The sequence below is a fragment of the Loxodonta africana genome, chromosome 16, assembly GCF_030014295.1.
Source record: "Loxodonta africana isolate mLoxAfr1 chromosome 16, mLoxAfr1.hap2, whole genome shotgun sequence".
NCBI classification, from domain to species: domain Eukaryota; kingdom Metazoa; phylum Chordata; class Mammalia; order Proboscidea; family Elephantidae; genus Loxodonta; species Loxodonta africana.
The window spans coordinates 73,692,543-73,716,899 of NC_087357.1; the positions used below are offsets into that span (position 1 = coordinate 73,692,543).

Genomic DNA, 24,357 nt, shown 5'->3' on the forward strand with positions numbered 1-24,357 from the left:
CTCGTTGGGCAATCGGGAACAGATACGAATATATACACCACCACCAAACAGCAGCACCCGGTGCCAGGCACATGGCACAGGCTTTAAAATGATATTCGGAACCTGTGGCAGCCACTGGGGGCTGAGGCATTGGAGAAAGCTTGTCACCAAGGATGAGAGGGATGGGAGGGGTTTTGTGCAGAGGGATTCCCAGGACATGGAGACATTATGAACAAGGCATCATCAGGTCACTGTCATACCCAAAGTCCTGGTCGCAGTGCAGTGAGCTTGGCTCTGACCTCAGAGTCACACAGTGAAGCTTGGGAACGACTCACCAGGTCCTCGAATGTGCTGCATTACATTGTTACATGCTTCTGTTGGTCCTACAGTGTCCCTCCTGCCTGCTGCTTCCCCCAGAATTGGGAAAAATCTATACAGACTTTGAAAATACCATGTGTCCCAAACAGAACTCATCAACCCCCCTCCCCACCCCATCATCCTCTGCTTCCAAACAGACATCAAGTCATGGCAATTGTCCTGCACTCTCCTTGCAACCATCCCCTCCTTTACATTCCTGTTGCTGTTCTCTTCCTCCAGGCCCTCACCAGCTATCATGGGGTATTGGGTGCACTTCAGAGCCTGTGAAGAATTTTCTGACCCTACTCTTCCACTTCTAATCCACCCTCCCCACAACCGTCATACTTCCTGCCACAAAACAGAAACGTAACCACTTTGTTCCCGTTGTCCTCAGAGTAAAGCAAAGCCTACAAAGTTCTTTATGATCTGGCTCCTGCCTACTTCTTCTGCTCTTCCCTCATGGTCAAGGTCACCAGTGACCTTCATGTCGCTAAACCCAATGGTTAATTCTCAGTCCTCAATTTATTTGACCTTAAGCAGCCCTGGGCTGCTTTTATTCCTTAACATTTTATTTACAAAATTTTCAAACTTATGGACATTTTTAAAGAATAGGACAATAAACACCCATATAGTCTTCACCTAGGCTCATCAACTGTTAACACTTTACCACATTGGCTTGCATGCTGTCTCTTTCTCTCTGATTGTGGTTGTTGCCAGGTGCTGTCGAGTTGGTTCTGACTCATTGTGACACTACGTACAACAGAACAAAACACTAACTGGACCTGCACCATTCTCGCAATCATTGCTATGTTTGAGCCCATTGTTGCAGCCACTGTGTCGATCTATCTCGTTGAAGGTCTTCCTCTTTTTCGCTGAACCTCTGCTTTACCAACCATGATGTCCCTCTCCAGGGACTGGTCCCTCTTGATAACATGTCCAAAGTACATGAGATGGAGTTTTACCATTCTCACTTCTAAGGAACACTTTGGCTGTACTTCATCTAAGACAGATTTGTTTGTTCTTCTGGCAGTCCATGGTATAGTTGATATACTTTGCTAACACCATAATTATTACATCGGTTTTTCTTCCATCTTCCTTATTCATTGTCCAGCTTCTGTATGTATATGAGGCAAATGAAAATACCATGGGTTGGGTCAGGCAAACCTTAGTCCACAAAGTGACATTTTTACTTTTTAATGCTTTAAAGAGGTCTTTTGCAGCAGATTTGCCCAATGCAGTACATCGTTTGATTTCTTGACTGCTGCTTCCATGGGCATTAATTGTGGATCCAAGTGAAATGAAATCCTTGACAACTTCAATATTATCTCCATTTATCATTATATTATTTAACTGTCCATTTGTGAGGATTTTAGTTTTCTTTATGTTGAGGTGTAATCCATACTGAAGGCTGTAGTCTTTGATCTTCATCACTAAGTGCTTCAAGTCTTCTTCACGTTCAGCAAGTGAGGTTGGGTCACCTGCATATCACAGGTTGTTAATGAGTCTTCCTCTAGTCCTGATGTCCTGTTCTTCTTTGTATAGTCCAGCTTCTTGGATTATTTGCTCAGCATTCAGATTGAATTAAGTATGGTGAAAGGATACAACCCTGACACACACCTTTCTGGATTTAAACCACACAGTATCCTCTTGTTCTGTTTGAACGACTGCTTCTTGGTCTATGTACAGGTTCTGCCTGAGCAAAATTAAGTGTTCTGGAATTCCTGTTCTTCAAAATATCATCCATAATTTGTTATGATCCACACAGTTGAATGCCTTTGCATAGTCAGTAAAATACAGGTAAACATCTTTTTGGTATTGTTTTCAGCCAAGAGCCATCTGATAGCAGCAATAATATCCCTGGTTCCACATGCTCTTCTGAATCCAGCTTGAAAGTCTGGCAGTTCTGTGTTGATGCACTGTTGCAATTGTTTTTAAATCATCTTCAGCAACATTTTACTTGCAAGTGATATTAATAATATTGTTTGATAATTTCTGTAATCTGTTGGATCATCTTACTTTGGAATGGGCACAAATATGGATCTCTTCCAGTTAGCTGCCTTCCAAATTTCTTGGCATAGATGAGTGAGCACCTCTAGCACTACATCCATTTGTTGAAACATCTCAATTAGTATTCTGTCAATTCCTTGAGCCTTATTTTTTGCCAATGTCTCCAGTGTAGCTTGGACTTCTTCCTTCAATATTATCAGTTCTTATCTTATGCTACCTTTGAAGTGAACATCGACCGATTCTTTTTGGAACAATGATTGTACATTCCTTCTATCTTCTTTTTGATGTTTCCTGCATCATTCAATATTTTGCCCATAGAATCCTTCACTGTTGCAACTTTAGGCTTGAATTTTTTCTTCAGTTCTTTCATTTTGAGAAGTGCCAAGCATGTTCTTCCCTCTTGGTTTTCTAACTCCAGGTCTTTGCGTATTTTATTATAATACTTTGTCTTCTTGAATTGCTCTTTGAAACCTTCTGTTCAGCTCTTTACTTTGTCATTTCTTCTATTTGCTTTAGCTACTCTATGTTCAAGAACAAGTTTCAGAGTCTCTTCTGACATACATCCATTTTGGTCTTTTCTTTCTTTTTAATGACCTTTTGCTTTCTTCATGTATGATGTCCTTGATGTCATCCCACAACTCATCTGGTCTTCAGTCATTAGTATTCAGTGGGTCAGATCTATTCTTGAGATGGTCTCTAAATTCAGGTGGGATATACTTAAGGTGATACTCAGGCACTTGTGGACTTTTTCTAATTTTCTTCAGCTTTGACTTGAACTTGCATATGAGCCGGCTTTGTTCTGACTGATGATATTGAGCTTCTCCATTGTATATTTCCACAGATATAGTTGAATTGATTCCGATGTATTCCATCCAGCGAGGTCTGCATGTAGAGTCACCATTTATGTTATTAAAAAGGGTATTTGCAATGAATAGGTTGTTGGTCTTGCAGAATTCTATCATGTGATCTTCACATCCTTTCTTTCACCAAGGCCATATCTTCCAACTACTGATCCTTCTTTGTTTCCATCTTTTGTATTCCAATCACCAGTAATTATCAATGCACCTCGATTTCATGTTTGATCAGTTTAGACTGCTGAAGTTGGTAAGAATCTTCAATTTCTTCATCTTTGGCATTAGTAGTTGATGTGTAACTTTGAATAATAATCATATTAACTGGTCTTTCTTGTAGGCATATGGATATTATTCTATCACCGACAGTGTTGTCTTTAGGATAGATCTTGAAATGTTCTTTTTGACAATGGATGAAATGAGTTGTCAAAAAGAACATTTCACCCTCTCTAACATGCACACACAAACATTATTTTTTCCTGAAACAATTGAAAGAAAGCTGTAGATATTGTGATGCTTCACCCCTAATTTCTTCATAAAAGAACATTCTTTTATGAAACCACAATATAATTAGTACACCTAAGAAAAGTAATGTTAATTCAATATAATGAATAGAATCATGAAATGGTTCAAATTAAACATTTTCAATTGTCCTAGAAAATGTCTTCTTAGTTGTTTTTTCTGCAGTTCCAGTATCCAATCAGAGATCATGCATTGTGCTTGTTTGTCACGTCTCTGTAGTCTATTTTTACCTAGAACAGTCTTCCCTGCCTACTTCCCCTCACTTTTTTTCATGGCATTGACATTTTGAACAGTCTAGCCCAGTTGTCTTGAAGAATATTCTACTTTCTGGAGTTGTATTTCCTCATAAACAGATTCTGATTAAACATTTTTGGCAAGAATACCATACAGGTGGTGTGTACTACCTGTTGTATCACATCAAAGGCCCATGAATGTCTGGTTGTCTGATCCTTGGAGATGCTAAATTTGATCTCTTGGTTTGGATTGTGACCACCAGACTCTCCATTGTAAAGGTACACTTCCCCTTTTGTAATTTATGGGTAGTCTGTAGGATGATAACTTGGAGATCATGTGATGTCCTGTTCGCCCAATGCTTTCAACATCCACCGAGCATCCTTGGCTGAATCAGTCATTACATTGGGCACCCTGCTTTATTGATCATTTTCCTTTCTTGGCTTCCAGGCCCTGACTTGCCTTTGATTCTTTCTTAATCTCTGACTTCTCCTTCTCAGTCTCTTTGTGGTTCCTCCCCATCTCCTTGACTTCTAAATGTTGGAGTGTTCCAGAGCCCAATCCTCAGATCTTTTTATCCTTCTTTGTGGCTTTAAATACCATCTAAAAGCTGATAACTCCCAAATTTCTCTCTCTAGTCTGGACCTGTCTCTTGATCTCTGCACTTATGTATCCAAATACCTCCTTAACACCTCCACTTGTATGTCTCAAAGGCTTCTCATACTTATCAGGTCCAAAAATGTTCCCACTGCTGCTTTCCCCTCCCACCCCAATTTGCTCACCTGTCTCAGTATGACAACTCTATCCTAGTTGCTCAAGCCAAAATCTTGAAGTTCACGTGATTCCTCTGTTTCTCGTACTCTCCATGACAAATCCATCAGAAAATTCTGTTGATACTCTCTTCAAAATATATCCAGGTGAGTCACCGTCTTCAGGATTCCTGAGATAGCCTATTGTCTGGTGTCCTTGCTTCTGCCCTTCCCTCTCCATGGTCTATTTTAAAGACAGCAGTTGAAGAAATCTCTACAAAGTGTCCATTCTCTGCTTAAGGCTTCCTGTCTAGCTTGGAGTACAAGCCCATGTCCTAACCTCAGTCTATCAGGACTTCCATGATCTTCCTACCCCCGTCCCATGACTTCATTTACCATCACTTACCCCCTCACTTACTCCACTCCAACCACTTTGATGTTCTTTCTGTTTCCCAAACATGCCAGGCACCTTCCAGCATCAGGTCCTTTGCATTTGCTGTTCCTACTGCCTGGAACACTGTTTCCCCAGATGTCCACCTGGCTCTGCCTAGCTTCCTGCTCAAGTATCACTTTCCCCTTTGGGCCTTCCCTAACTATTCCTGGAACTTCTTCTTATCCTCCTTTCCTGCCTTATTGTTCTTCACATCAATTTATCACTACTTTTTTTTTTTTTTACCTAACATACTCTGTATTTACTTGTTTATTTGCTTACTATCTATTCCCCCACTGAAAGTAAGCACCGTAAGGGTTGAAAATTTGTTTTCTTTACTTCTCCACTCCCAGAGCTTAGATTAGTAGGCACTCAATAAATACTTCGCTGCCCCAGGCACATAGTAGGCACTCAATAAATACTTGAGTAAATGAATTGAATGAATGAATTTTTAGCACCTCAGTATGCTATATAAACCCTCTGGATTCTAAGTAAGTACTGAAAGTCTAAAACGCCTGCAGTCTCTACCAGCTACTAGGAGCTATTGCAGTGAAATGGGAGATCAGGGCAAGCCTAGCAATGGGCTCAGGATTCAAGACTGTGGCCGTGAGATGGTACACGTGGATCCAACTTTGGCACGTGTCTGGCGTGTCTGTGCATTTACCTGTTTGTTTATGTACTTTCATGTGTCTCTGAGAGTTTGTACCAGTGTGGTCATGTACAAGGACTAGTGATTTTTCTGTGCTTCCCTCTCCAAGAAAACCACAGATAATTTATAGGGCTGTAGATCCTCGATCCACCACTTGTCAGTTTGTTGTACTGTGGTGGCTTGTGTGTTGCTATGATGCTGGAAGCTATGCCACCGCTATTTCAAGTGTCAGCAGGACCACCCGCGGTGGGTAGTTTTCAGTGGAGCTTCCAGACTAAGACAGATGGAGAAGAAAAGCCTGGTGATCTACTTCTGAAAATCAGCCAGTGAGAGCCCTGTGGATCACAACAGAATATTGCCCAATTTAGTGATGGAAGATGAGCCCCCTAGGTTGGAAAACACTACACAATGGCTGCACCAATGGACTTAAACAAGCCAATGATCATGAAGGTGGTACAGGACCAGGTAACCTTTCATTATGCTGTCCATAGGGTCTCCATGCATTGGAACCAACTTAATGGCAACTAACAAAAAAGAACCTCTATATGTCCATAAAAGCCACTGCTTTCAGCTACTGCATCTCCAGGCCTTAGCCCACTTGTGCTTTGGTAAAAAAAAAAAAAATTTTTGTACTTTGGTGCTGAAGAGCAATTCAAAGCCTGGTACAGCTGTATCTGGTATACTCTTCTCTCTGGCTGGGATGACACTGAGGCTTGTCTCTTTGCCCTTGGAAGCACTCAGGTTCAAGTTCACCACTCAAGCATAAGCAGACTGGCAATGTGAGGCTAGGAGAATACTCACAGCTTTTACATTATCTGTTCCCTCTGCCTGGAAAAAACCCTTCTCCCAGGTTTTCTCACAGCTGACTCCTTATTCAGACTTCAGCTCAACTGCCAACCCCTTTAGAGAGGCTTTCCGGAACACACCACAGCTGTCTCAGGCTGGGCGGATTACGCATCACAAAGGCATTGTGCAGAGGAAGTGAGAGTCTGAAGTCCAGCCCATGCTTTGCTTGTCAAAGATTTCACTGGAGAAAGGCTCTGCAAGGGCTAGTAGAGGCCTTGGACACTGTGTCTATATTCGGCTGTTAACTGAAAGGTTGGAGGTTCAAGTCCACCCAGAGGAGCCTCGGAAGAAAGGCCTGGCAATCTGCTTTCAAAAAAATCATCCCATCAAAAACCCTATGGAGCACAGTTTTGCCCTGACACACGTGGGGTTGCCATGAGCCAGAGTCGACTCAATGGCAACTAGTATATACTGCTGCATAATTATTTGCATTTTTAGTAACAAGGGGCTCTTTAGATCAGCTAGTTTGTATTTGAAGAAACTGAGGACCTTAGAAATGAATGGATTCATTCACGGGCACTGAGCTAGCTCGTGGCAAAGCTAGGTCTTGAGCCTAGGACTCCTAGGCCAGGGTACTGGTTATTACAAGGCCTGACCGTTCATCCCTCTGGCTCCCAGCCTTCCTGCACTGCTGAGGCCCAGGTGCAGTTGACACTTGCTTTGCCCCTGGCTCACAGCTGCAGAGAGAGAGCTGGGGCTCTTTCAGAGAAGTGGGAAGAGACTCTGAATTAACACCGGTAAATCACGCTGGAACCCTCGTGTGTACGTTATTATTGCCCCCCGTATATTCTAAAATAATCCCTGTAAATAATTATAAAAATAAATCTCAGTGACAAATTTTTTTTTTAAATTTTATTTCCAAGAAGACATTTATTCATCATAATCTCTTCAGGGGTAGGACAAATTGGAGCACTGGGTAGTGAATACAATTTGCAAATAGGCAATATAAGTAGAGGGAAAATTAATATATATTCCTCGGCGCTTTAAAAGGAGAGCAAGAACATTAACAGCCATTTCCTTGCAGATGTAACTTTGAAAATGTTATTTCTGAGCCATCAGTGTGGGGCTCCATATGAGGAAAATGGTTACAACGTGACAAGAAGCAATTAGATGTGAAATGGCATATTTCAGGCACTCCTCCCCAGCCTCCTTATCCTGTTCTTATCAGGATGTAAGAGAAGTCCTGTTTTCTTGTCTTCAGAGGATTGGTGTTCTGGTCTGGGCTCTGCCGCTCATTTGCTGGGTGACCTTGGGCAAGTCCCTTCCACCTTCTAGGCCTCAGTTTCCCCACTCAGTAGTTGGAGGAGATGATCTCTGAGGCAGTGATTTTTGGATGACCACACACCTCAACTACCTGCAGATATTTACCGAAAATATAGATGCCAGGGTACCACCTACTGAGTCAGGATCTCAAGGGGTAACGTCCTAGCATCCCCCTACAGGAATGCTGTTAGCCCGGCCAGCATAGGTCAATGATTACCTAACCGAAGTTTTCTAATTTCCTTATATTTTAACTGAGTGTAGGGAAGCCCTTGCTCAAGCTCCAAATGGCATAACCTCTCCAAGCAAAGCCCAGATCCTGGAAAGGTGGCCAGGGCTTAGGACACTGCTCTTCTATCCCTCGATGGAAAGTATAAAGTTGGGCACGTTTTTCTGATCAATTTTCTTTTCCTTCCAGTAAGTCCAAAATCTTCCTAAATTAACAATGATTTACCTACCGAATATGGCTAACCAAACCCACCGCCATCAAGAAGACTCAGACTCATAGCGACCCTATAGGATGGAGTAGAACTGCTCCATAGCGTTTCCGAGGCTGTAATATTTACAGAAGCCAACTGCCACATCTTTACCCCACAGAGCGGCTGGGGGGTTCGAACCGCCCGCCTTTCAGTTAGCAGCCCAGTGCCTAACCACCGCACCACCAGGGCTCCTTGAATCTAGCTAAGAACTAGGAGTATTTGGCAAGCTACAGGCAAATTGGGAAACAAGATTTGTTGTTGTTATTTTCAGAATTTGCTAAAATAACACTAATAGCAGTTTCATTTAAAAATTCTCTTTGTCCTGCCCCTTCCATGCCAATCTCTGCTGTTGAAAATAATGAAAGAAGACTACGGAGTGAAAAGTGGAAGCCCTTTCCCATTCACACCTTCCCCATGTTTACTCCCTTTCCCCTCCCTGCTAATTTTTGCGTCTTAATAGAGAAACAACAACAAAACCTTCTAAGGCCCAAAGAGAAGGGAAATCAGAGGCACTGAGAATTAATCATAGTAATTGTCCTGGAAGTACAGCCAAATGCTCCTTAAAAGCAAGGATATGGAGTTTTTGTCTCATGTGCTTTGGACATGTTATCAGGAGGGATCAGTCCCTGGAGAAGGACATCATGCTTGGTAAAGCAGAGGGTCGGTGCAAAAGAGGAAGACCCTCAACGAAAAAGACTGACGCAGTGGCTGCAACAATGGGCTCAAACATAGCAACGATTGTGAGGATGGTGCAGGACTGGGCGGTGTTTCATTCTGTTGCATGTAGGATCACTATGAGTAGGAACCCACTTAACTAATTACAATGAGGTTGTTGTTAGGTGTCATTGAGTCAATTTTGACTCATAAGCCACCTCATGTGACAGAGTGAACTGCCCCACAGGGTTTTCTATGCTGTAATCTTTATGGGAACAGATCTTTATGGGAACAGATCACCAGGTCTTTCTCCCTTAGCAGAGTGGGTTCCAACCACCAACATTTTGGTTAGCAGGTGAGCACTTAACCGTTGTGCCACCAGGGATCCTTGTAATAGTAAAAAATAATAATAGTAAACTAATACTTATGGGATAAATACTCATGCCAGACATTATGCTGGTATTTAATATACATTTTTAAAGAAAATTTAAAATTAAAAAAAATTTCATGTCAATTGGGACATGAAGGAGATGTTTTAGAAGATAGATCATTCTCCTCAAACCCCTCACATATGTGAGAACACTTTGGAGAGGCCTGGAAGCCCCTCCCCTTTCCTCCACTTCCTAAACTTCCCCCTTTAGGCTAAAAGGAGGCTACTTCAGCAACAAAGAGCATTTCAGATGCTGACATCCAGCTTTGTTTTCTAAATTGAAATCAGAATGTGGTAAGTCTGAACAGGGGGGCCATGATTAATTACAGCAACCATCTTCACCTGGCCAGGGGCTTGGCCTGAAAGAAATGAGGCCACATTGAAGAGAAATTAGGCTGCAGGTAGGTAGACATGCTAATAAAACTTTGTTAACTGCTCCTGTCCTTCTTTCAACTGCTGCTGTGTAGGGTTAGAAGGTTTAAGGAATCAGTTCCTGTTTCTCTGGTTCTGGCCGACCCCAGAATCAACTCCCTTGATTGGAAATAAACAGGATCTTCCTTTTTGTCTCCAGGAATGTGATAGAGGAAGGACTCTAAGGGAACCGTCCTCTTCTGCCAAAGAATAATAATAACAACGATGACAGTGGGAATAAAATATTGTCCTCTTCATCAAGGGTGATAAGGCAATCCTCAGTTGTATGTGTTGAACCTTCTCACTCTTTCTTTGCCCGTTACCAGTTGATGTCAAGTTGATTCCAGTTCGTGGCGACCTCATGTGTGTCAAAGTAGAACTGTGCTCCCTAGGGTTTTTAATGGCTGATTTTTAAGAAGTGGATTGCCAGGCCTTCCTCCTGAGGTACTGCTGGGTGGACGCAACTTTCCAAGTGTGTTAACCATTTTCACCACCCAGGGACTCCTATGCGCCTGTTAGAGTTCCAGAATTCATAGGCCCAGGATTTCCAGCCCAGGTCTGATGTGAACTTTCTGTTATGTGGGCCTCACGAGTACACTTGTATGAATTAGGCCACATGCCTTGACTTTGGGTTCAGGAAATAGGATCACAATTATAGCACTTAATATCCACCCAGTACTGCAAATGTCTGAGCATAAGTCTGACCTTCTACGTGTCTAGTAAGTCATCTACATCTCTAGTGCTTAGCACAGTGCCTGGTCCTTGGAATAAAACCGGGCAGGGCTGGGGACCCTGCAGCTCACTCCCCATTGGCCATGGATTGGGGGAGGGAACTGAGGAAGAGCCTGGATGGCTGCATGAGCCTGCCTCTCCGTCAGTGCTCCTGGGCTAGGTGCAGAAAGAGCTGTGCTTCAGAAGAAGCCCCAACAAGACCTGTCTTCTCTGTTCACTCGTGTAAACTCCCTGTACCCCAAAGAACTCCATTGTACACCTTCAGGCCAGCCTTAGCTCAGGCAGTCCTGAGAGGGACAGTTTCTCTGTATTCCTTTGCTCTTTTCCTTCCCCAAGCCCGAGCCAGGTTACCTGAAGGACTTCACCTTTGCTGCTGCTATTTAATTTTCTGTTTGTTCAAAGGACTCTCCAACCTGGTGGGTAGGATCGGGGCAAAGGGGTTCCCAATCTTCCTTGGTCCAGAGATACAGAGGATTCTCTACTTTCCCCTCCTCCTCTTTTTTCTTTGGTTTTTGAGACTAACTTCTAAAACTTGGTAAGAGCAAGGAGAAGCAAATCTAGTCTGTTTCTGGTAGAGCCCTCCCCACACTACTCAGCAAATCACTATCCTGCTCAAGAACTTTCAATAGCTTCCAACTGTCATCAGCTTACATTTCAAACATTTCAAAGCCCACCTCAACTCTGAGTTGTCCTTTTATTTTTTATGACTACCCCCTGGGTAACACCATCTCCTACAGTCAACTGATGTGTTCATCCGGTGGAGATTGGGGCGGCATTCCAAGCAAAGCTAACAGCTTGTGTGAAGTTAAGCAGTCCTGTGTGGAGCACAGGGTATAGGTCAAGGATGGGAGGAGTGAGAGAGGAGACTGGGGTTGGGTGTGGATCGGTGGGATTATAAAGGGTCTTGAGGGACATACTTGAGATTTTGGGCTGCATTATTTTTTGGTGGTGAGATATTGAAAGCTTTTAGGTAGGGTCAAATTGGGCTTTTAGAAAGATCACCCTGGGACCATGTGGTAGCGGGAACAGCAGTGAGGGGGTCTGGAAAGGTGGGAAGGATTCCTGCCCACTTCGGTGTCATTGGTGGATAGTGTTTGCAGAAGTCTAGCTTGGACGACGGCTGTGCGTGGAGGCAGGGGAATGAAAGACTTGGCCCCCGGCACTTCCCTCCTCTGGGGCACGATTTTCCAACATCATCTTGGAGTAGATTTGGGCCTGCTTCCACAGGTCCTCTTCTGCTGGCCAAAGCCTTTCGAGGAAGTCCGGGGTGAAAGGTGGCTGGGGAAGACAGAGTATCATGACTGTCAGAGGCCTGGGCCCACTTCCTCCTTTTCAGGCAGGAAAGGCAGACAAAAGTGGACAATGCACCAGAGAGGGTGCGTCCAACAGAGAAAGGAGGGAGGAGCGGGAGGAGCTGGTCAGCAGGGCAGCAGGCCTTGAAGGGTCTCTTTGATCCCCCTTATCTCTGGAGGGCAAGCTTGCTTTTTTGGCCTGCAGGACCTTTTTGTTCCAGCATTTCCTGGAAGCCCCCAGAGTAAACACAGCAGAGTCTGCATTCTTAAGCTCCACTTTGCCGTGTTGCTCTTCCCAGCAGAGAAAGGGGCAGGCAGGTCAACCCTCAGAGGTTAGTACTGCTCCTCAGAATGCTGATGGTAAGAGGCCACCGAGCAAAGCTTTAGGAGCAGGGCTGTCTCAGTGACATCAGTGATAGCCACAAAATGCTTAACCCACCATCATACTTATCACCACCAGCTGCACAACCAGGGACTCCTACATGCTGCTTAGACATGGGGGACAATGAAAAGTAGAAGCCTTGTGAACACCGCCCTAGACAGAGGTGGAGAAGCTACAATTGTCAATTAGTCTACTGAGTTGAAGTACCTGCAATGTGTGCGACACCTGGAGTCTGGCATGTCAGGACTTAGTTTCCCCTTCCCTATTCAAAAGGTGCCTATACCCATCTACAGGAAGGGGGCAGGATGAGAGGCCAGTTAAGACCCTGCTGGCTCTTAAGCTGCAATAGCCAGTGAGTGACAATAGGACGATGAATTGGTATCTGGTAAGTAGCTTTGTGTATCTTGGAGGTGGAAGCGGGGAACACAGGAAGGGACAGGGAGAAGATTCTGCCAGAGCGGTACAGGAGTGACCTCAGGCATCCTGAGCTACCTGCCCAGTGGGCCTAATTTCATTCAGACAGCAAAGGGCAGGCCACACTTCCAGAGAGAGGAAGCAGGGAGGGAGTTTTGACCCCACTGATGACTTTGAGCCTCACAAATATATTTTCTTGTTAGAACGGAAAAATAAAAGAAGCCTAAAATTTGGGGACATCGCCCAATTCTCCATCCCCAGGATTTATTATTCTCAGCTCCCAGAGACTATGTGGAGAGTATGGGGGTGACATTAGCTGAGTCAGTACTTCCTTGGGAAATACAACTCTCCCCATAACCTACAAAGAGAAAACCCACCTCACCAAGGAGTCCTTTCAATCTTCTGACTTCCACCCACCCCACGAAAGCTGGGGGCAGGGAGTTCGGCCAAGAGGCCCCTCCTCTCTGCATTGACAACGATTATGTAACCTGAATTGTGAAATACAGGAAAGACCCGGCTCTGAATCCCTGGCTAAGGGGCTAACGGCTCAGATGGGGCGCTGCAAAGGGGAAGACATACCCCTCTCACACAAGCCTGGCCCCGACTAACTCCGTAAAGTTCTGGGCAAGGAGTTTTTGGGGACGTTGTTCCTTTTCTCCGGATCCCTCTCGAGCGCTTAGGCCCTGGGACGCCCGGGGCACCGGGGCGTCAAGGGGCCCGGCACCCGCGGGGGCGCTGCGCGCACCGGGCCACCTGTTGCGGCGCGCGGTGGCCGTTTCCGAGGCTCACCCGCAAGGGCCCGGCCGAGGGCAGCAGGGGCCGCGGCGTGCGCGCAGCTGAGGCGAGGTACCGGCGCCCGGCCCGCGCCTCGTGCTTCCGTCGGGTCAGCTGACCGGCCAGTGCGGAACTGCGCGCTGGGCCCGCGCTCCTCGCCGCCGCCGCCCCGCGCCGCGCCCGCCCTGTCCCGCCCAGTCCGCCATGGCGGGACTTGTGGTCAGTGGAACGCAAGTAAGTCCACGGGAGGGAGCCCCGCCCCGCCCCCGCCGGGCAAGTCTGTCTGGGGAGGGACCCCTGGGGCCAGGGGCACCCCCAAAGACTGGTGAGGGCTCCCTCTGAGTTTAAACAGGGTTCCCTGCCCCCGCCTCAGGGGGCTGCCTTTGCAGGTGTGCCTCTGCCAGGTGCCCACGCCTGCGCTAGTTAGGTGAGGACAGTTCCCGTTTGGGCCTGGCACACCCCCGTGGCTGCGTGGGAGGAAGCCCCGCGCCCTCCACTCCACTCTGTCACTGGTGACTCAGTGACCAGGTCCTGTGGGGCGACTCGTCCATCAGGGACGGTGGGCACAGTGCCAGCAGCCCAGATAGTTTTAGAGGTTCATGGAAATGTTTTAATTTCTTTTAGAAAAAAAGAAAAAAAACTTTATGTCAAAGAAAATGTTTTAATATATTAATATGTTCATCTTTATCACAATGCAGTCGTAAAGAATAACTAAAAAAAAAAATTTTTTTTTTTTTTTAATGTGGACGAGAGGCCCGCACAAGTCCTGATGCGGCCCTGCAGGCCTTAGGTCCAGACGCTCCCCGCTGACTTGGCTGGTAACCGTAGGCCCCTTCCCCAAGGCGTGGGAAGCCGCGGTTCTCCGCGTTATTTCAGCACCTGATTTCTTGAACAGATGTCTGTGGGGATTGGCAAAGCTACTGTTTCGGCCCTGAGCGACAGACAACCTGGCCTCACGTGCCTTCAGCCCTGTGGTGAAGCCTCGGGTGTTTTTAGTCATTGCTGGAGGGATAGTCTCAGCCACTCTGCGACTGAAAAAAAAACATTGGCTGGAAAAGCCCGGTCTCTTTAACCTCTTCTCTGCTGTCTGAGTAAGCCAGCCCTCCTGCTTCCCTCTTTTCCCTGCGCACCCTGGAGAATAGTTCTGAGTTTTTGAAGCTCTCCCCAGGAATTGCCTAAGGCAGGTAGTGTCAGGCACGATTAGATCTTGAGATTACTTTAGGCTAAAGGGAATGTTGCCCTTTTCTCAAAGTTGTAAAGGTTTTACAACTCCTACAGATGAAATGAAAGCGGACCATTTCGTTTCTGCCTTCACCATGCTTCCTCTCAGGCTGGCCGGTGCCTGTTGGTTAATGTCTGCTTTTTATTCCTGGAGACTTGCCTTTTCTTCATTCACACTATTCGTTGTGTGCCTACTCTGTGCCGGTGGAGCCCTGGTGGTGCAGTGGTTAAGAACTCGGCTGTTAATCAAAAGGGTTGGCAGTTCAAATCCAGCAGCCACTCTTTGGAAACCCTATGGGGCAGTTCTGCTCTGTCCTATAGGCTTGCTTCGACTTAACGGCAAAGGGTTTGGGTTTGGTTTAGTATGTGCCAGGCGCCGTGCGGGGTGTTTCTGGAAATAAGCCCTTCCATTGTCTCTCTGCACCCTGCGTTTAACAGCTCTCTTGCTTGGAATGCTCTGTCCCTGAACTTTGCAGCCCGTAAGGAGAGAGCTGGAGAAGGTCCGGAGCTCAGAAGTAATAAGGCCAGGGAGGTACAGGCCTGCAGGAGAGGTTAAAAATAATGGGTGTTATTAACCATCTGGAGAAAAGGGGCTTCTGGAGGTTAAAATGGTTGCTGACAGGAAGGGGCTTGTTATGGATCAAATTGTGTTTTCCCAAACTATGTGTTAGAACACTGATCCCTGTACCTGTGGATGTAATCCTGTTTGGAAATAGTTTTCTTTATTATGTTAATAAGGTCATGGCAATGTAGGCTGTGTCCTAAACCTAATCACTTCTGAGTGGCAGAAAGAACGGCATAGGCACAGAAGCAAGCAAGCACAAACAGGGGGAGACAGACGCTGATGATGATGGCGGCATATGAATCTATAAGCCCAGGAACTGCAAGAATTGCCAACTACTGGAAGCGGAAATAGGCCAGGACCTCCCCATAGAGCCACACCGTGAATTTGGACTTCTAGCCTACTGAACTGTGAGAAAATAAATGTCTGTTCTTTAAAGTCACCCACTTGTGGTATTTCTGTTACAGCAGCACTAGGCTAAGACAGGGCTGGATGAGAGAACCTCTCCCATCCCTTAAGAATAAGCTCCAGGAGTTCCCTTTCCCTCAGATCCATCATTCTCCGGGTTAAGCTTCTTCCATGCTTATGGAGCACCTGACAGTGGGGCTGAGGGCTGTCCCGTGCCTCCTTTCCCTTTTCTGTTTTCCAAACTTGATTTTTCCTGTGCTCTTGCTCTTTGCTCTTAGGTTGTTTGGCATGGGCTATTTTATCTTTGAAGTGACGGTGAGGCATTTTGGGCCCTTGGGAACTGTTTTAAGCAGATGGAGCTTCCTGGAGAGGAGCTGAGAAGGCAGGTTAGGCAAATGCCCTTGGGGTGTTAGTACGCAATTTCCTAAACCACTTAGGCCAGGGATCTGGGTGCCTGGCCCTGGGATTAGGTTATTTATTATCATTCTGCTCCGTGGGATTTCTAATGGCAACCATTACAAGTGGTAGCTCCTTGTTTGTATGTAGCATGGCACTTCTCAAACTTCGGTAGATACTTCTTAAAGGAAAAAACAACTTCCCATGAGCCCACAGTGCTGATTTCTTTTATTACAATGTTACTTAAATATACAAACAAAACCAGATAGAACTTTTTCATGTTTAGAGATCTGTAAAACCCAAATAAAGGAATGATTTAAGTGGAAAAAATCCATAACACCAGTAAAATTAAAATAAACAATTTAATAAAATGGGTGATATTGTTTTGCTGAAACTAGGTCATCGCTTTCAATGCGAGTATGGGTGGACTGCCACTGCACTGGTCACATAGGCGTAGAGTACCACAAGTTTGGTGACATTGCACTCCCACTGTTTATTTTCTCCATAAAAACTGTTTTGTTCAGCATGGGCCTGCCTTCATTTGGCCTTCTCTTGGCTTGAATGTGTCATTTATATTCAGCATTAAGTCTTCTCTCTTTTTTTTCTATTAGCTTATAACAAAGTAAGAAGCCCTGGTGGAACAGTGATTAAAGTGCTCAGCTGCTGACCTAAAGGTTCAAACCCACCAGCCACTCCAAGGGAGAAAGATGTGGCAGTCTGCTTTTGTAGAGATTTACAGCCTTAGAAACCCTGTGGGGCGGTTCTACCCTGTCCTACAGAGTTGCTATGAGTTGGAACCAACTCGATGGCAACGAGTTTGGTTTTTTTTTTTTTGGTTTATGACGAAGTAATGGCAGCAATACCATTACAGACACAAATGTAGACTTGGTATTTGGGCACTTAAATCTCATGCCCAAGAGACACTGGAATAACAAATTCCTTTCATAGGGTTATTGCTGTGATTCAACAGTTATTTGTCAAGTGTCCACCAGGTGCCAAGGTTAGTGCTGTGTATTTTAAATGTTAAGTCATCTCACTCCTGTAATACAGATAAAATAGGGGTAGTAGTAGTATGTGCCCCCACATGTGTGTCCGTTTGTCGTACTGTGGGGGCTTGCATGTTGCTGTGATGCTGGAAGCTATGCCACCAGTATTCAGATACCAGCAGGGTCACCCATGGAGGACAGGTTTCAGCTGAGCTTCCAGACTAAGACAGACTAGGAAGAAGGACCCGGCAGCCTACTTCTGAAAAGCATTAACCAGTGAAAACCTTATGAATAGCAGTGGAACATTGTCTGATATGGTGCTGGAAGATGAGCCCCCCAGGTTGGACGGCACTCAAAAGATGACTGGGGAAGAGCTGCCTCCTCAAAGTAGAGTGGACCTTAATGATGTGGATGGAGTAGAGCTTTCGGGACCTTCATTTGCTGATGTGGTACAGCTCAAAATGAGAAGAAACAACTGCAAACATCCATTAATAATCGGAACCTGGAATGTACGAAGTGTGAATCTAGGAAAATTGGAAATCGTCAAAAATGAAATGGAACTCATAAACATGGATATCCTAGGCATTAGTGAGCTGAAATGGGCTGACATGGGGCATTTTGAATCGGACAATCATATAGTCTACTATGCCAGGAATGACAACTTGAATAGGAATGGTGTTGCATTCATTGTCAAAAAGAACATTTCAAGATCTATCCTGAAGTGCAATGGTGTCAGTGATAGAATAATATCCATATGCCTACAAGGAAGACCAGTTAACATGACATTATTCAAATTTACACAGTAACCACTATGGCCAAAGATGAAGAAATAGAAGATTTTTATCAGCTGCTGCAGTCTGAAATTGATTGAACATGCAATCAGATGCATCGATAATTACTGGCGATTGGAATGCAAAAGTTGGAAACAAAGAAGGATCAATAGTTGGAAAATATGGCCTTGGTGATAGAAACAATGCTGGAGATCGAATGATAGAATTTCACAAGACCAACGACTCCTTCATTGCAAATACCTTCTTTCGCTAACATGAACGGTGACTATACACATGGACCTCACCAGATGGAACACACAGAAATCAAATTGACTGCATCTGTGGAAAGAGACGATGGAAAAGCTCAATATCATTAGTCAGAACAAGGCCAGGGGCCGACTGTGGAACAGACCATCAATTGCTCATATGCAAGTTCAAGCTGAAACTGAAGAGAATTAGAGCAAGTCCATGAGAGCCAAAATATGACCTTGAGTATATCCCACCTGAATTTAGAGACCATCTGAAGAACAGATTTGACACATTGAACACTAGTGACCGAAGACCAGATGAGCTGTGGAATGACATCAAGGACATCATCCATGAAGACAGCAAGAGGTCATTGAAAAGACAGGAAAGAAAGAAAAGACCAAGATGGATGTCAGAGGAGATTCTCAAACTTGCTCTTGAACATCAAGCAGCTAAAGCAAAAGGAAGAATTGATGAAGTAAAACAACTGAACAGAAGATTTCAAAGAGCCTCTTGAGAAGACAAAGTATTATAATGACATGTGTGAAGAGCTGGAGATGGAAAACCAAAAGGGAAGAACACGCTCGGCATTTCTCAAGCTGAAAGAACTGAAGAAAAAATTCAAGCCTCAAGTTGCAATGGTGAAGGATTCCATGGCGAAAATATTAAACGATGTAGGAAGCATTAAAAGAAGATGGAAGAAATACACAGAGTCATTATACCAAAAAGAATTAGTGGATATTCAACCATTTCAAGAGGTGGCATATGATCAGGAACCGATGGTACTGAAGGAAGAAGTCCAAGCTGCTCTGGAGGCATTGGCGAAAAACAAGGCTCCAATTGATGGAATATCAACTGAGATGTTTCAACAAACAGATGCAGCGCTGGAGGTGCTCACTCATCTATGCCAAGAAATATGGAAGACAGCTTCCTGGCCAACTGACTGGAAGAGATCCGTATTTATGCCTATTCCGAAGAAAGGTGATCCAACCAAATGTGGAAATTATAGAACAATATCATTAATATCACACGCAAGCAAAATTCTTCTGAAGATCATTCAAAAATGGCTGCAGTAGTATATCAACAGGGAACTGCCAGAAATTCAGGCTGGTTTCAGAAGAGAACATGGAACCAGCGATATCATCGCTGGTGTCAGATGGATCCTGGCTGAGAACAGAGACTACCAGAAGGATGTTTACCTGTGTTATCGACTGTACAAAGGCATTCGACTGTGTGGATCATAACAAACTATGGATAACACTGCGAAGAATGGGAATTCCAGAACACTTAATCATGCTCATGAGGAACCTTTACATAGATCAAGAGGCAGTTGTTCTGACAGAACAAGGGGATACTGATTGGTTGAAAGTCAGGAAAGTTGTGCACCAGGGTTGTATTCTTTCACCATGCCTATTCAATCTGTTTGCTGAGCAAATAATCTGAGAAGCTGGACTATATGAAGAAGAACGGGGCATCAGGATTGGAGGAAGACTCATTAACAACCTGCATTATGCAGATGACACAACCTTGCTTGCTGAAAGTGAAAAGGACTTGAAGCACTTACTAATGAAGATCAAAGACCACAGTCTTTCAGTATGGATTGTACCTCAACATAAAGAATACAGAAATCCTCACAACTGGACCAATGAGCATCATCATAAACGGAGAAAAGATTGAAGTTGTCAAGGATTTCATTTCACTTGGCTCCACAATCAAGAGCCATGGAACCAGCAGTCAAGAAATCAAAAGACGCATTGCATTGGGTCAATCTGCTGCAAAGGACCTCTTTAATGTGTTAAAGAGTAAAGATGTCACCTTGAAGAGTACGGTGGGCCTGACCCAAGCCATGGTATTTTCAGTCACATCATATGCATGTGAAAGCTGGACACTGAATAAGGAAGACCAAAGAAGAATTGATGCTTTTGAATTGTGGTATTGGCGAAGAATATTGAATGTACCATGAACTGCCAAAAGAACTAACAAATCTGTCTTAAAAGTACAAACAGAATACTCCTTAGAAGCATGGATGGCGAGACTGCATCTTACATACTTTGGACATGTTGTCAGAAAGGATCAGTCCCTGGAGAAGGACATCATGCTTGGCAAAGTACAGGGTCAGCAGAAAAGAGGAAGACCCCCAACAAGGTGGATTGACATGGTGGCTGAAACAATGAGCTCAAGCATAACAATGATAGTAAGGATGGTGCAGGATAGGGCAGTGTTTCGTTTTGTTACGCTTAGAGTTGGTATGAGTTGGAACCGACTGGACAGCACTGAACAGCAACAGCAACGGTAGTATGTGACTCATGGGGCTATTTCTTGAGAACTGATAAGATAACATGTAATGACCTTTTGGCACATTGTAGGCATGTAATAAATTATTGTTTTTAAGACTTTCGGAGGGAGTTATTGTCAGAAGAGGAAACAGAGACTCTAAGAGGTTATGATTTACTATGGATTGAATTGTGTCCCCTAAAAATATGTGTATCAATTTGACAAGACCATGATTCCCAGTATTATGTGATTGTCTACCATTTTGTCATCTGATGTGATTTTCTTATGTGTTGTAAATTCTATCTTTATGATGCTAATGAGATGGGATTATTGGCAGTTATGTTAAGACAGGATTCAATCTACAAAGTTATATTGTGTCTTAAGCCAGTCTGTTTTGAAATATAAAAGAGAGAAGTGAGCAGAAAGACAAGGAGAGTTCCTACCAACAAGAAACAGGAGCCAGGAGAATAGCATGTCCTTTGGACCCGGGGTCCCTGCTCTGAGAAACTCCTCAACCAGGGAAGGATTGATGACAAGGACCTTCCTCCAGAGCCAGCAGAGAGAGAGAAAGCCTTCCCCTGGAGCTAATGCCCTGAATTTGAACTTCTAGCCTACTAAAAGCCCTGGAGCCCTGGTGGCATAGTGGTTAAGAGCTTGGCTGCTAACCAAAAGGTCAGCAGTTCCAATCCACCAGCTACTCCTTGGAAACCCTATGGGGCAGTTCTACTCTGTCCTATAGGGTTGTTATGAGTCGGAATTGAGTTGATGGCACCTAACAGCAACAGCAAGCCTCCTGGACTGTGAGAGAATAAACTTCTGTTTGTTGAAGCCATCTACTTGTGGTATTTCTGTTATAGCAGCACTGAATAACTAAGACAGGATTTGGTATTGGGAGTTGGGTGCTGCTCTAACAAATACCTAAAATGTGGAAGCAGTTTTGAAACTGTGAATGGATAGAAGCTGGAAAAGTTTTAAGATTGCCTTGAAGGACTTTTTGTGGAATTATGTATGTCAGACAATTCTGATGAGGACTCAGGGAAATGAGGAGAGCTGTTATGCTGGTGATGGCCCAGATGGCGAGAAGCAGCATCAGAGAAATGGCAGCAGCAGAACCACGAGACCAGCGCAAGACTGCTGGAGCAGATCCATGGAGCGAGAGAGCTACTGTTTTCTCTGAAGAGGAATCCTGTAGAAGAAAAAGGGGAGCAAATATCCCTGTCTTTCCCCAGATTCTGACACTGTTTTTAGGCCTTCAGCTTTGTGCCATGTGGTAGCCCTTGGCCTTTTCAGCTAGGCGGACTAATTTTGAAGCCAAAACATGGTGATCAATGTATCATAGGCATCTGCTGATTAAGAAAACCCACATCCGTGTGGAGATTTGTAAAATCCTCATCCGTGGTGCAGGACTTGGTCCTGGCCCCATCACTAAGAAGTTGTATTATGGGCAGGCTTCTGGAGCCTCAGTTTCCTTGTTTTGACAATAGGGTCTCAGTAGATTTAGTCATTGGTAAGTCTATGAAGAATGACCTCAGTTTCTACATCTAAAGCTCAGCCTGTCTGTTATATCACAGAGGCCTTGAATGACAGTGATATGTACAATGTGGTGGTGTGTGCAGGGGTGAAAGGTGTGGGCTTTCTGGTGAGCACATGGGCTTGAGGGTCAATGTGAACTGAATATAGAAGAAGCTGCTGATTGATGGACATCTGAGGGATATCATGAGGGAAGTTGAAGTCTCCAGATTAATTGAAGAGTTTAGCTTAATCCCTGAAATGATTGGGGATTTGTATCCCCAGTCTGTCCTTGGCATATGATTTCCATCTTGGTTTGGAAGCAGAACTTTATTTATTATGCAAGGAACTGTGAAGAAAGATGGGTTCCACGTAGAAAGAGGAGAGCTCGCTAAATTACACTTAAGGCCCTTTGTTTTTTAGCCTGTATCTTCCTGAATCAAAATTATTTTATTAGAGTCAGCTGTTTTTCTGTCCCCCTCCCCCATGTTCTCTCATCCTGGAATGAAATTACTGAAGGAGAGTGAATACAGGGTATTGTATATCAGCAGTTTGTCTCCGTTGAATAAAAGAGGGTTGAGACATGATTTGAAAGATTGAGGATGCCAAGGTGCAGTGTTGAACCATATGAGTGCCATTTTTATAGTTGTAAAACAATTGAATATTAATAATTTTTTTATGCTTCATCCTAATCTGAGGACGTGATTTAGCCACCACATTCTTGTTCCCCGTTAGGAAATACACAACTCCCTGTAAAGTCTCACACTCACTTCAAGGCATCCTTGTCTGTATGAATGGAAGAATGGGATTTGTAGGGTGACAAGATCAAGGCTGCAGCCATGTGACAAGCCTGAATTTCTGCTAAGGGGGAAGGGGTGTCTTTTAAGGAAGTATCATGTATTATGGCCCACTGGCAACCTCCAACCCCTAGGTTTATTTTATCAGCTTTTGAATTAGTGGCCAATCCTGCCACAGCATGCTATCCATAAAAACAGGTTTCAAAAACTGTGTGCTGGCACAGTGAGAGAGGTCCCTGAGTAGTGCAAATCGTTAAGCACTTGACTATTAACCTAAAGGCTGGCGGTTCGAACTTACCCAGCAGTGCTAGCAATCTGCTTTTGTAAAGACTACAGCCAAGAAAACCCTATGGAGAAGTTCTGCTTTGTGACACATGGGGTTGCCATGAGTTGGAATTGACTCGATGGCAATAGGTTTGCTTTGGTTTGGAGATAATGAAAAAGCCCACTGACCTCACAGTCAAAAGTTCTGGGGTCAAATCAGTTCAGCCTCTTGCTATTTGGGTGTACTAGGAACTTCATGATAATTATCGTTATAATAATAAATAAAAGAATGTCTGAGGAAAAACCTCTGGAAAGTAGATGCAGTTGATTGCAATAGTTTCCCTGGAGAAGGGACACTTGGAAGCTCTGGGCTTACATCGCCACCCTCTTGCCTCCAGGACAGCTTTGTTCAGGGTGTTAAGGGCATTTTATACAGAGTGGTAACAGGATGGGATTGGCGGCTGGGGGAGGTTTTCTTGTCCAACCCTATTTGTTCCAGCACCCTGCAGGTTGAGTGCTGGTAACTGCATCTGCTGTGTCTTTTATGAGGTAATGTGAATAACAGGAGGCTGGGGGCGGGAGGGCGGTGTTTGGAGACAGTGAGGGAGAGGGAGAAGGAGAGCCAGAGGGGCAGCTGGAGGAAAGGCCCCTGAGTGGGAGGCTGATTGCCACGATTATATTAGCATGCTCTGACATGGGTTTTTTTTTGGACACCTGAATCCGGCCAATTTCAGTCCAATTTCTGTTGTGTTGGGGGTTAGTCTCCATCATGTGAACTGTACCAGGACAGAGGAGCTGTTGGTGGAGTCCCTGAAGCCCCTAAAGCTGATCTGATCAGGTAAACAGCCTCCAATGTGGACTCTTTGAGCGCAAGGAGTGTACATTTAAAGTTGCGGAAGCAATCATCGGATCAATGACTCGGGGTGGTGAGCAGCTGGGTGATTTCCGTTTGCCACATTGGTTCTGTTCCGTTTCATTTCCAGGTGTCCTACGTAGGCCAGGACTGCAGAGAGATCCCAGAGCACCTCGGCAGAGACTGTGGACATTTCGCGAAGAGGCTCGATCTGAGCTTTAACCTCCTGAGGTATGTGACCTTCGCGCAAAGTGGGCCAGGCCTGGAAGGCCAGTCCCCCGGGGACTTAAGAGCCCACAGATAAAGGTAAAATGTTCCAACTCTGCTTAGGGTGTCCTTTCATTCAGGGCTCTGAGACCCGTGGAATTGCACCCCGAAGGTTTGACTCTGCTTCAAATTATTACTAGCCTTTTTGTGTAGCTGAAGAAGCAGCAAGAATTTGTCCGTCGTCCATCTCCCATGAGTTCCTCTGAGAGGGCTGTTATATTTTCACGTGTTCTTTTCCCTTCTTACTGATACCTGTGCAGACAAGTCAGAATACTCTTGGGCAAGGAGTGAGATGGAACCACCAGGAGTGTTTAGGAAGTGTGTAGGTAATGCTTTTTTGGATATTTTTGTCTTG

General features: G+C 44.7%; 1 protein-coding gene across 4 annotated transcripts in view; it reads left to right on the top strand.

Moving 5' to 3' along the window:
• The first annotated feature begins 13,581 nt into the window (after nt 1–13,581).
• Nucleotides 13,582–24,357, top strand: part of LOC135227856 (leucine-rich melanocyte differentiation-associated protein-like) — a 464,639-nt gene continuing 453,863 nt past the window's right edge. For all 4 annotated transcript variants that reach the window (XR_010318035.1, XM_064269080.1, XM_064269081.1 and 1 more), the window contains exons 1-2: nt 13,582–13,683; nt 23,866–23,966. Coding sequence is in view for 3 of the 4 variants with exons in the window: in XM_064269080.1 (XP_064125150.1) it covers nt 13,654–13,683; nt 23,866–23,966 (131 nt within the window). In the remaining variant the exon portion in view is untranslated. The remainder of the gene's footprint in view (nt 13,684–23,865; nt 23,967–24,357) is intronic.